Source organism: Kwoniella botswanensis, chromosome 1 (genome assembly GCF_036426115.1).
Source record: "Kwoniella botswanensis chromosome 1, complete sequence".
NCBI classification, from domain to species: Eukaryota; Fungi; Basidiomycota; class Tremellomycetes; order Tremellales; family Cryptococcaceae; genus Kwoniella; species Kwoniella botswanensis.
The window spans coordinates 10349722-10361816 of record NC_088599.1 but is presented as its reverse complement, the minus strand read 5'-3'; the positions used below and the strand labels follow the sequence as shown (position 1 = coordinate 10361816).

General features: G+C 44.7%; 4 protein-coding genes across 4 annotated transcripts; 3 read left to right on the top strand and 1 right to left on the bottom strand.

Annotated features, from left to right (window-relative positions):
* Positions 1-510: 510 nt before the first annotated feature.
* L199_003911 (uncharacterized protein) lies at positions 511-1368 on the bottom strand (the record flags this gene model as incomplete). The annotated part of the gene is made up of 3 exons (XM_064889639.1): positions 511-1023; positions 1094-1258; positions 1324-1368. The coding sequence occupies 3 exons, from the start codon at positions 1366-1368 to the stop codon at positions 511-513; spliced, it is 723 nt and encodes a 240-aa protein (XP_064745711.1).
* A 717-nt stretch (positions 1369-2085) lies between these two features.
* Positions 2086-3337, top strand: L199_003910 (hydroxyacylglutathione hydrolase; the record flags this gene model as incomplete). The annotated part of the gene is made up of 7 exons (XM_064889638.1): positions 2086-2280; positions 2444-2556; positions 2621-2707; positions 2766-2806; positions 2869-3010; positions 3076-3180; positions 3268-3337. 7 exons carry the CDS (start codon positions 2086-2088, stop codon positions 3335-3337), a joined length of 753 nt encoding a protein of 250 aa, XP_064745710.1.
* Positions 3338-3783: 446 nt separating this feature from the next.
* Positions 3784-7222, top strand: L199_003909 (uncharacterized protein; the record flags this gene model as incomplete). The annotated part of the gene is made up of 16 exons (XM_064889637.1): positions 3784-3942; positions 4075-4186; positions 4297-4426; positions 4479-4600; positions 4667-4763; positions 4841-4880; positions 4947-4968; positions 5042-5115; positions 5176-5769; positions 5908-6112; positions 6183-6213; positions 6274-6348; positions 6426-6497; positions 6573-6723; positions 6806-7019; positions 7152-7222. The coding sequence occupies 16 exons, from the start codon at positions 3784-3786 to the stop codon at positions 7220-7222; spliced, it is 2169 nt and encodes a 722-aa protein (XP_064745709.1).
* An 833-nt stretch (positions 7223-8055) lies between these two features.
* L199_003908 (uncharacterized protein) lies at positions 8056-10875 on the top strand (the record flags this gene model as incomplete). Its single annotated transcript, XM_064889636.1, has 4 exons — positions 8056-8329; positions 8387-9625; positions 9778-10580; positions 10669-10875. 4 exons carry the CDS (start codon positions 8056-8058, stop codon positions 10873-10875), a joined length of 2523 nt encoding a protein of 840 aa, XP_064745708.1.
* Positions 10876-12095: the final 1220 nt, after the last annotated feature.

Sequence of the window (12095 nt, the reverse complement as noted above, 5' to 3'; positions counted from 1 at the left end):
TTGTAAGATACTTCTAGACAGAAAGAACGAAATGGTATGGTATGGTTGGGTTTTATTGCTTCGAGATCACGGATTATGTATACCCACAATCCTTAAAGTACCTTTTATCGGTATGTATACCAACGACACGATCTCAGTCTACTTGCAGAGAGATAGTATAGTATGGTATGATTGATATTTACTGCTTCTGACACCGACACTGTTCACTTATATCTTGCCAATTATCTTCTATCGTAAGATATAACATACGTGGTATAGCATTTCTTGCAATAAAATAGAACAGGTGCATCTATAAATGTCCCCTTGTACAAATGGTATAAAAATCCAAAATACAACCCTTACAAGCAAAGTAAAGAAATGAATAACACACGAGAGATTAGTCATCAGAAAGGAAGAAATACCCCAGAAGAAAAATTGCGCATTCGCACAAGAAACGAATGATGTCTGATCTAAACGGAAGAAGGACTGAATACTGAGCGTACGTAGGGCTTATCCATTCTACCTGATATTCTACCTGAAGGGGTTCTCCAGACTGTCGTAATTGTCCCTAGTATCTCTCAACTCATCCCGAGAGTATGAAGTTGTCGTTGAACTATGTATGCCTCCTCCACCTATATCACCTAATAAATCGATGTCATCCTCCCGGTATTTATTTCCCCAGGGGTTAGGCATTGGTTTCTTCTCTCCAATCCTGTTCAGACTACCATTACCTTGATTGTATGCTTGTTGAGCACCAAATTGAGAGGTCGATCCGGTATATGGCGACGACCCAGACCCAGACGAATATGAATAGGTGGACGAAGAGGATGGTTGAGGGGAATGATACTCCGGTTCGAAAGGGTTACGATTAACGTTGCCTACTTTGTTGTGATTGGAGGGAGGGAGGGGAGGAAGAGTCTTGGAAGAGTATGAAGGGTGTTTCTTATGTTTTGATGAAGACGTGGTTTGGTATGGGTTCTGATACGGGTCGTCGTAATTATGATTGTAAGCTGATCTAGACGGTCGAGAGTAAGACCTTTCATCCTATCAATGATATTCAACACATCAGCATGATGTACCGGGTTGGGGTCTGTACATTCAGAGACGGACTCACCTCATCATCATCGTTCAACCTCCCATAACCTCCTGCACTTGATGTCAGACCAGCCATCTCAACTTCGTCATTCTCGTTCCGAGCAGTATCCGGGAGTTCCACTAAGACAGTTTTACCTTGTCCTTCCCATTCGACCGTTAACACGTTCTGTAGTCGATTTGTCGCCTAGACACATTCGACTATCGTCAGTCTCTCATCACCTTCTGACTTTGACTTGATCTTGTACTTACATCGGATGGTAAGAACGAGGAAAGTTTCTTCTTGAATCCCATCATCTCTATTGTCCTTCTACGTGTTTTTAGTGTTCTTTGAATCGAGTATTCGAGCTAGTTGGATATACAATATGCCGTTCTTCGTGTCAGAATGCCGAATAGCGGAGTGAAGATCTAAGGAGGTATCTGGCAGAGGATATCGCTATTGATATTGTAATGTGTTGAACGTTTGAAGGAACGTAGGAACGCACGCTGAGAAAGACAGATCTGATGAAAGCATTATTACCCATTCTGTAGCCAGGCGATCTTCCTCTTCCTCGTCCCTCGTCCCTCTCGTTCCCTTGTTCGCATCAACATATGCCATGCGGATGAAATGCACGAGATGAAAAGTGGCGTCCTCCGCTGAGACATCTCACTTGAAGACGCGAGACATCCCATAAGATCACTCTGTATGATTGATCACCTCAAGGAGCAAAAGCCGAGGTGCTTCATGGACCTGTGTATTTGGATGGGTGTGTCAAATAAACACTCGGGCAAGTGGAGGTGGGTCACTCAATGACGTTGGATGTATAAAACCCAACGTCGTATTGGATCAAGATTACGGGGGAGGGCGACCGTAGAACAGACTATCGACCATGTCTTTTCTCAATATCAGTACAAAGCGAGTAGCGAGCTTATCAGCTAGACGGTTCAGTACAAGTTCACCGTGAGCGAATATCAGATGATCATATGTCTAAGCAGTCACCGATATGCTGACATATTCTATGTTGTAGTCGCAACATGAAAGTCATTCCTATCCAAGCACGATCCGATAATTGGATGTACCTCCTTATCGATTCGTCCAAGCAGGCTGCCGTGGTCGATCCATACGATGCTGGCAAGATATCCACCGCGGCTAAAGAGCATGGTGTGGAAGTGACGAGTCTGATCACGACTCATCATCATAATGATCATTCCGGTGGAAATTCGAAATTCGTAGGTGTACCTCTTTTGGGATTTAGGGGTGAAGAGGGAGCTAAGGTGTGGTATAGGGGGAAGGTGTTCGATGATGGTATGTGGATGGGAGCGTCAGTGAGAAGGGGGATCATACAGGTGTATGTAGGTATGATTGCTAATTTGACAAATTGGATGACAATAGCTCTCCCTCCATCCTGGCCTCAAAGCCTATGCAGGATCAAATCAGAGTCCTGGAACGAACGTATTAGTGAAAGAGGGAGATACGTTCAAGATAGGACAAGATATCGATGTCAAGTAAGCTAGGTTGTTCGCGACCCGCAGCCGTGATCTATCAGCTTACTTTGGTTATTCTTGCTAGATGCTATCATACACCTTGTCATACTCAGGATTCGATCTGTTTTTATGTGGAGGATAAGAAAACTGGCGAGAAAGGTGTATTCACCGGGTGAGCTGGATGATTACTCCTCACTCCATCAGTAGCTAATGTGAGTCTCGTGTCAAAGCGATACACTGTTCTTAGCTGGATGTGGACGATTTTTCGAAGGTGAGTGATATACTATCAATCGGACATGATTTCACTGTGGAGCTAATTTGGCTGTGGATCAGGTACCCCCGAAGAGATGCATGCTGCACTAACCAAACTATCCAAATTACCTGACGATACATTAGTATTCAACGGTCATGAGTATACCAAAGGAAGCGCAAAGTTTGGATTGACCGTCGAACCTGATAATGAAGCTTTGAAAGGGTAAGCGAACATTCAAAACCCCAATGTGACTTGTGACTTATGCTGATATCTGTTGATTGGAATAGATTGTTGAAGAAGGCTGAGAACGATAATTGCACCACTGGTAAATCGACTATTGGAGATGAGAAGGGATGGAATGTATTTATGAGACTTGATAGACCCGAAGCACGGTGAGTCCTAGTGATATATTCTGTCCGAGTCACTCATTGCTGGCCTGCTATGTACGTGCTGATGTGAACATGTTCATGTGCGTATAGGAAAGCTACGGGTGAATCTGATCCGGTGAAGATAATGGGTAAATTGAGAGAGATGAAGAATGCCATGTGAATTGGTAGGGGTGCAAGGTTGTAGCGATGAGGTCGATTGTAGATTGTAGCATGCATGATTGTGAAGTCAGACCTATTGTATATTTCCTCCATTGACTTGCTTGGTGTTTTCCTCATCACATCAGTACGACCGTTTGGTTGTTGAATAAATCTTGTTACCGCAAACACCCATCGGTTATTTCCGTCGGAAAATCAGCAATGACCAAGTGGAACGATGATTTAAGACCAAGCTTCAAGATAACCGAATGAATGAGCTCGTACCATCTTGATCATGATCTCTGCATCGTCACACTGACATCAACATATACGGTCTCACTCCATTGTACATCTTTCTATCGTGGTCTCACCCTTCGTGACTTCCCATTTACAAGGTGAAGACCAAGGCAGACAAGGGAAACATCCTGCGTTTGATCATTAGACAATACAAGACATTCTTTCCAAAACACAATGGACTTTAAATTCCCTTCGACCGACTTGAAAGGTTGGAGGTTGAAAGTAGGCGAAGATTCGCACGGGCAGCAGAAATGGGTATATCTACGTGATGAGAAACAGAGGGAGGAATGGCCTCAGGATGTGACTGAGAAATACTGGCTAGGGCTAGATACTGTGAGTTCTTCAGACGAATGATCAGATATTTGAACTTCTGTCAATGATCAAAAGGACATATTGGGGAGCTTTTGACTACGAGGACCTATAATATACCGATCATGCTAATCATTCTTCTGTCGATCTATATAGGGAACACCGGAATTACCTGAAGCAAAGACACCTTTAGAAGCCGCTCGTAATGGCTATAAGTTTTACAGGAATCTGCAATCTCATGACGGACATTTCTCCACCGAGTATGGAGGTGAGTCGTTCACTGCATTGATCGTATCCTCTCTTCATCATCAGAATGATTATTATACTTGGAGGAGAAGGTACGGAGAACTAGAACTGATGTCAATATCAATACTTCAGGTCCCCTCTTCCTCATACCTGGTCTAGTTATCGCTATGAACGTCTGTGGACAAAAGTTACTCCCGGAACAAGAAACGGAATTGAAGAGGTATATATTGAACAAAAGAAGAAAAGAAGGTGGCTGGGGACTGTAAGTCTAATTTGAACGGCATGCTTTCTATATGGCTGATTTGTGGTTGCAGACATACAGCAGCTCCACCGACAGTCTTCGGTACTGTGATGAACTACGTTGCGTTACGTATATTAGGGATGGGTCCTGATGAGGGTCCGATGACGGAGATTAGAGCTTTGATTCATGAGATGGGTGAGCTCCTCGGTATAAGTGTCTTCAGTTGAATTGAGCTAACCAGGGAATTGTGGATGTGAACAGGAGGAGCAACAGGTATACCAACTTGGGGAAAAGTATGGTTGAGTGTGTTAGGTGTTTATGAGTGGGATGGTGTAGGTAGTATACCTCCTGAGATATGGTGAGTGATGAGAGTCTCTTCGCATCGTAATCAATGGTGAAGAAGAAGATCTGTTCTGAGAGTTTTTGGTATCGTAGGCTGCTGCCTGATTGGGTACCATTTGCTCCTTGGAGATGGGTAAGTCAGCTGTGATATCGCCTCTTCTGCAAATTTTCTGAGCTGATTTTGCCCGTTCATGATCAGTGGATACATGTCAGACAGACCTGTGAGTCGATTGACATCGTTCAAGCATAGTTATTGTCACTGACATCACTATGTTAATCGTAATTCACTCTCAGTTACGCCCATGAGTTATCTCTATGGCTCTCGATTCGTCGGTCCCTTCACCCCTCTTGTCTTCACCTTACGTCAAGTTAGTCAACTCTTTTGATCTTTCTCTCGCGACACAGTGGAGCTAATACAAGCTTTATAGGAAATCTACACTCAGCCATACGAAACTATCAGATGGTCCGCTCAACAGAGCAACATCAGCCCGTATGACGTATACTCCCCTCATCATCCTGTTCTCGATATCGCTCATGGGTTCTTGGCATACTATGAGGCTATGCCCAGTTTGCCAGGCTTATCATCTTGTTTACCTCTACGAAGCTCCGCTTTGAAGCGTGTATACGATCTGATTCGATACGAAGATGAGAACACGGGATATCAGACTATTGGACCTGTCTCTAAAGCGTTCAACATGGTCTGTCGATACGCGAAAGAAGGACCTGATTCGAAAGCTTTCAAAAGCCATTTATCGAGAGTAGATGACTTTTTGTGGTTGAGTAAAGATGGATTGATGATGATGGGTACGAACGGTAGTCAACTTTGGGACTTATCATTTATGGCTCAAGCACTTGTTGAGACTTCTCTAGCGGATGAACAGGAATTCAAGAAATCGACTTTGAAAATGTTAGATTGGCTGGATAAAGCTCAGCTGAGACAGGATCCCAAATGGTATCATGAGGATTATAGACATCGGACAAAAGGTGCTTGGGCTTTTAGTACACCCGAACAAAGCTATGTTGTGAGTGGACTCCGTCCTCCCCGTATCTTCCATATGCCAGATGTCCATATGGTCAAAGCTCGATCGAGTACCTATGTTATATCCTTGTTGAATTGAGATCTAGGAAGACCTGATGCTAATCCCTATTTTGCTTTCTAGGTGAGCGACTGTGTCTCCGAAGGTCTCAAAGCTGTCATTGCCATCCAATCACTTCCCTATGCCCCTAAGACCCTTGATATCGGACGAATGAGAGATGCAATAGATACGATACTATCAATGCAGAACCCCTCTGGAGGGTTTGCGAGCTATGAATTACAAAGAGGAAGTACCAAGATGGAGTGGCTCAATGCTGCCGAGGTGTTTGGTGAGTTAGCTCATCTATTTTTGGTTATCACCATAAGGATTGAGGCTTATCTGAGAATACGTGAATGTAGGGAATATTATGGTGGATTACGAGTACCCTGAGTAGGTCCCATCTGCGTTGCAAAAATGTACCTCAAGGCTGAGCTGACGTTGCGAGAACAGATGTACAACTTCGGCCCTCTCTGCGCTGAAACATTTCAGTAAACTTGATCCAACTTATCGTCAACAGGATATACAGTAAGTACTGGTTTCGAAGCCAGGAAGTGATCTGAGTTTTTCGTCTGAGCCATACTGATATCGTTGGACGGAAATAGGATCACTGTTGACAAAGCCATAAAATACATACATGATGTTCAGAGACCCGATGGATCGTGGTATGGTTCATGGTGAGTACGAAACGAGGAAATCCAGGTTATCCTTCTTTTATGATCATATAGAGCTAATAATATGATGTAACACAGGGGAATCTGCTTCACCTATGCTACGATGTTCGCCCTCGAATCACTTGCCATCGCAGGTGAGACGTGCGCAAATTCCGCGAGAGTAAGAAGAGCATGCAAGTTCTTGGTTGATAGACAGATGGAGGATGGTGGATGGGGTGAGACGTATATGGTGGGTATCACTTTATACTGTATTCTTGACTCCACAACCATTCTGTAGATAAGGATTTGGCTAATTCGTCGCTTGATTCTAGTCTTGCGTAACTATGGAATACGCTCAACATGAACAGTCTCAAGTGGTGCAAACCGCTTGGGCAGTCTTAGCTCTCATCTACGGTCAATACGGGGATAAATCCGTCATTGAAAGGGCTTGCAAATTGATCATGAAGAGGCAGAAACCGGATGGTAGATGGGAGCAGGAAGATACGGAGGGTATATTCAATAAGAATTGTGCCATTGATTATCCTGGTAAGTGTATGCTGTACTTCTGTTACCTGCTCTACTGCAGCGGCCCTTGGTCCGTTCTCTTTCTCCCCTTGTCGTTGGAACTGTTCTCGAAACGCAAGAATGCAGGGCTGACATACGATCCACCAAACATAGCTTTCAAGTTTATCTTCTGTATCTGGGCGTTGGGAAGGGCAGACAAATACCTGAAAAGCGAGAGTCAATGAACGGTCACAAGACTCGATTGGTTCCAGAATTGAGGTCCAGTCGTCATACTATTGGATGCATATATGTAGAGCTCTCAGCAATCAACTCACAACCGTACGAATCCTCACCTGGATCAGCTGGTTTTGATAGACAGACGCGAACTTTAGATCCGATACGTATTGCGGACACGTGGTTGCCGCGATGTCTTATGGTAAGCCGAACTGCTCCGATGATTAGGATTGTTCGTAATGGCCCATTAGACTCGTGTTATGCTCGTGCCTTTCACGCTTATCCCCATGGTGATTTTGTAATGGAATGTAATGTCAATACTCGTAAAATAATACCGGATATTTTTTCAAACCCAACCTCGAAAAAAAGAAAAAGCGAAAAAAAGGATGTTGCTCGTATATGGACATACGAATTCTACACACCAAGACTCTTGATATCCTCATATTCTTCTCGTCCTTCACACTTGACCTACTCTATAAAAGCCGTACTTATTCAAGAAAGACTCTTTTTCTCTTCCATACCTCTCCCAATTACTAGCAATCGCAACCACACCAAAAAGGAGAGAAAAAAACGAGTTCTTAAACGGCATTCCAATCAACCTAAAAAGACAGCCTCAACTTCCGCTAAAACAGCTTTTCTGCATCAAATCCACATTGGTTTTTTGGTCCTGTTCCTAGCTATAGCAGCAGCAGAAACAACCACCAACAACTATCCTTGCTTCTTGTGTGAATCCTTATAACATAAAAAGGTGGATTTGAAGTCAACTGGTTCCAACAGGAAAGGAAGTCAAGTCTATTCAGTCTACTCGTTCAGGTAGATTTCATTGAAGAGAATATAATTCAAAATGGCTATTGAACCTGCTACTTCACCAGCTGCTCAAGCTCAAGCTGACGCCCAAACACCTGTCCAACAACTCAAAGCTGAACAAGCTGCTATCGCTCAAGAGAATGGACCCGTTAATGGTCAAGATGAACAACTTGTGACTGGTGAAATGGACGGATTAGAGAGTCAGATGAGTAGCGCAACCATTGGTGAATTGCATGTAGCTTGTGCTGAAGGGAAACTGGACGATGTCAGAGCTGTCTTGTCAAGAGGTCTTGAAAGTCTGGAAAGTCTTGGTAAGTACTTATATGTGCCCTCTTTGAGCGAGAATACTGATTCCGCGTTATGGACAGATGTCAACACCGGATGCACTCCTATTGTACTTGCCATTCGAGGAAATCACCATGAAGTTGTCAGAGAATTACTGTCGGCAGGAGCTATTGTACCACCTCCTGGACTTACCAACGACCCTTTGATGCTTTCTATTCTCTACCCTCAACCAATGTACGGTGTTCCACCTCAATTCATGGGTATGCCCCCTCAAGAGTTCTACCAACAACCTGGATTCTATCCTGCGGATGCCCAACAACAGCAACAACGAGGAATGTTCATGCCTCCACCTGCTGGACCTACTGGACAAAGAAAAGACGGTGTGACCGCCTCGCCTAACGGTGGTAACCCCAACAACCTCCCACCAGCTGAAGTTTCCAAAACTATCCCTTGTCGAAATTTCCCTAATTGTAAATACGGAAATTCGTGTGTCTTCTTCCATCCTAGACATCAACCTTTCTTCCCTGCTGGTCCAGGTCCTATTGGTCCCAATGGCCAATTCATCCCTCAAGGATACGAAAACGGTTATCCAGCTCCCTACCCACCTGTTCCAGGACCTTATTTCATTTCAAACAACCAAGCATTTGTACCAAATCAAGTCGATCAACAACAACAACCTGCATCTGATATACCCCAACAACAACAACAAGAATCACAAATTTCTGATACCCAGCATGATCAAACCCAACAACAACAACAACAACAACAACAACAACAACAACAACAACAACAACAACAACAACAACAACATGTACCATCAGCAATCGCACCAGTTTTCGTTCCCGGTTTCCAACCTCCTATCCCACCCTCTGTAGATATGATGTCACTTCCCCCTCCTCCCGCCGGTCAGTTCGGTATGTCACCCCTCTCGCCCTCGATGTTGGGTACCTCTCTCCCCTCCATCCCTCCTGCCGAAGCATTCTTCGCCGCTGCTTCGCCCCCTCCGGCAGGCTTTATGCCTCCTCTTCCCCCTGTGACTGTCAACGGTCCTGCCGCTGCTGCCGCCCACGCCCGAAGACAGAGTTTCAACCAACAACAGTTCGGTATGCCAGGCAAACCATTCGGTCACGGTAAGAAACCCAGTTTCTCAGGCGGAGCACCCAAATGGATGGGTAGACCAGCCGCTCCCAACGGTCCCGGTTCGGCCAAATTGGGAAGTTGGAAGGACGGTAATCCACCTCCATGCGCTTTCTACAATCAAGGTAATTGTAGGAATGGCGAGTTCTGCAAATTCCCTCATCTTGATGCTGAGGGTAATGACTGTGAGTATTCGAATTCCCCATTTATTGTAATCATATTCCTTGAAATCTTATTCGAAATTTTCATTTTTTTGAAGACGACAATGATATCCTCCGAGACAAGGTTCACAAAATCCGTAAATATTTGCTAATAATTTTTGTTTCACCATCAACAGGCCGACATCCCGATGTAGTTCGAGGAGTCTTACCTCCTGTACCATCTTTCTCTGGTCGACCTCGAGGTATGAGATTGATGGGTGGACCAGGATTCCACAATGGTCCCGTCGATCCTTCGTTCAGACAACAACAGCACCAACAGCAGATGCAGTTCTTGCAACACCAGCGAATGGCTGCTGCTCAAGCTCAACAGGGTCTCAATGCCTCGGCTCCCACCTCCACCTCCGCTGCCCAAGCTACTGAAGACAAATCCGAAGCTACCCCCGCTGCCGCTGAGAAATCCGAACCTGCAGATGTACCCTCAGCGACTGTTGACGGGGAAACGGCCGCTTCCGAAGAACCCGCCAAGACTCTCCCTGCTAAGCCCGTTATGCCCAATATCATCCGATCAGCTTCTCAGCCTGGTGTACAAAGAGTGCACGCAAACGGCAACGCCTCTCGCTCTCACTCGCCAGCCCCATCCAACGTCTCTTTCCATGGTAATGGACATCCCAGACGGGCCGGTTCGAGAGTCCCACCTCAAGCGAACGGTCATGGTAATTTCGTTAATGGTCGAAATGATAAGAAAGGACCTACTACTCCCCTTCAACGAGTTCCTCAAGCTCATGAGTTCCCTGCTCTCGGTTTAGGATCAGGTACACCCACCTCTGAGAAGAAAGAACCTTCATGGGGAGGTAAGACAGCTGCTCAAGTTCTGTCTGCTCCTGCTCCACCCAAACCTGAGCCCCCAGTGCAGGTCAAGGTGACTGAACATAATGGAGATGGAAACGCGAGTGATAGTGAGAAGAGTGGAAAAGCCGGGGTGAGTCTAACATCTCGATTATCTGCCTATCTTGGTTTGATGGATGATCGAACGACAAAACACTGATACCAACGGTTGCATATGACAGAGCGTGACCATGGACTCGGACTCTGAATCAGACGCAGTGATCATCTCTACCAAACCCTCCACAGCTGCTCAATCAGGAACTGCTTCTCCCGCTCCACCCGCTGCTGCTCCCGAATTCAAGAAGACTCCCATTAGCTTTGCATCTGCCGTAGGAACTGCGAACATCCCTACTGCTCTTGAGACCGCTCCTGTAGCTCTCAAAGCTTAGTTCGGCTCAAGCCGATCGATAATCACTTGAACCGCTTGAGTAATGCACCTTTTGATCGGCCTCGATCGTTGTCATTTGATCTTTTTATCATTTATTTACATATCTCGATTCTTGGCTTTCACTATTTGTGTATATTGTTATCATTATTATTATTATCATTATCATTTACGACCAGAAACCCAAACAACATCTACGTGCCCTTGAGGGACATCATTCGTTCGATAAGACATTTGGATGCTCTTTCCAGTCCGTACCGCGCCAATGTCTGCGAAGAGATGACCACACGTTATTTTCTTCTTATTAAATATCGATTGTCCTCTACAGGCTCCCATCCTCTTCTTCTTTCGCATCGAGGAGATGTGTATTTAGCTTTTTACCATCCTATCTCTCTTTTCATTCTTCAATTTCATACTTACATACTTATTCATATCATTTCTGCGTGGAGATTTTTGGGGTTTGCCGATTGGGTATGTGTACTGTTTTTCTCTTTACCCAGCATATTTTACTGTAGTTGAGATGGAGATGAGGAGAGGAGGATCATTCCATTCATGGATTTGATACGTTTTTCTAGATGGAACATGAGTATATTTAGCTTCTGTTACTTTCTATATCTTTTTTTTAACCATAATGGATATGAGGGATGTATGGTCTATTGTCATTCATGCCCTTATCCATGCTTCCGAGAGTATGCTTATCCTCTGCACTTCGCAATACATGTGTGTATCATATTTGGGGATTACAAGTAGTGTCCATTGGTTAGAGAGTACCATGGTGATCTATCATCTGAACGCAAACCGTCTACTGATTGATGGTGATTTTGACTCAAAAACTTGAAGAACTTCAGACAATTGTCATCGCTTAACCAAGCCAATTGACTGTACCGCAACAGACTTGACGGAGTGAACGGGACCGATCACATAATTGCTTTTCTGGATAGAGAGAGAGAAAGTTGCGTTGTTGATTCCCATGTCTGGCACAGCTTTAAGGGATACCATACCGCAAATCATACAGTAATAAGGAGATTCTCAACTCATCTCCGATGTCGGCGGAGATTATTGCGGAGTATACGAGTAGTGAGTATATCCGCGATACGAAGTGTCCTGATGTTCTGGAACTACTTGCTGTAAGAAAAGAGAGACACAGCTGATCCCTTTCAAACATTTGCTGGTATATACTTGTACCATGCCCCGTGGGAAATCCACTTCTGCGAGTAGATGGTA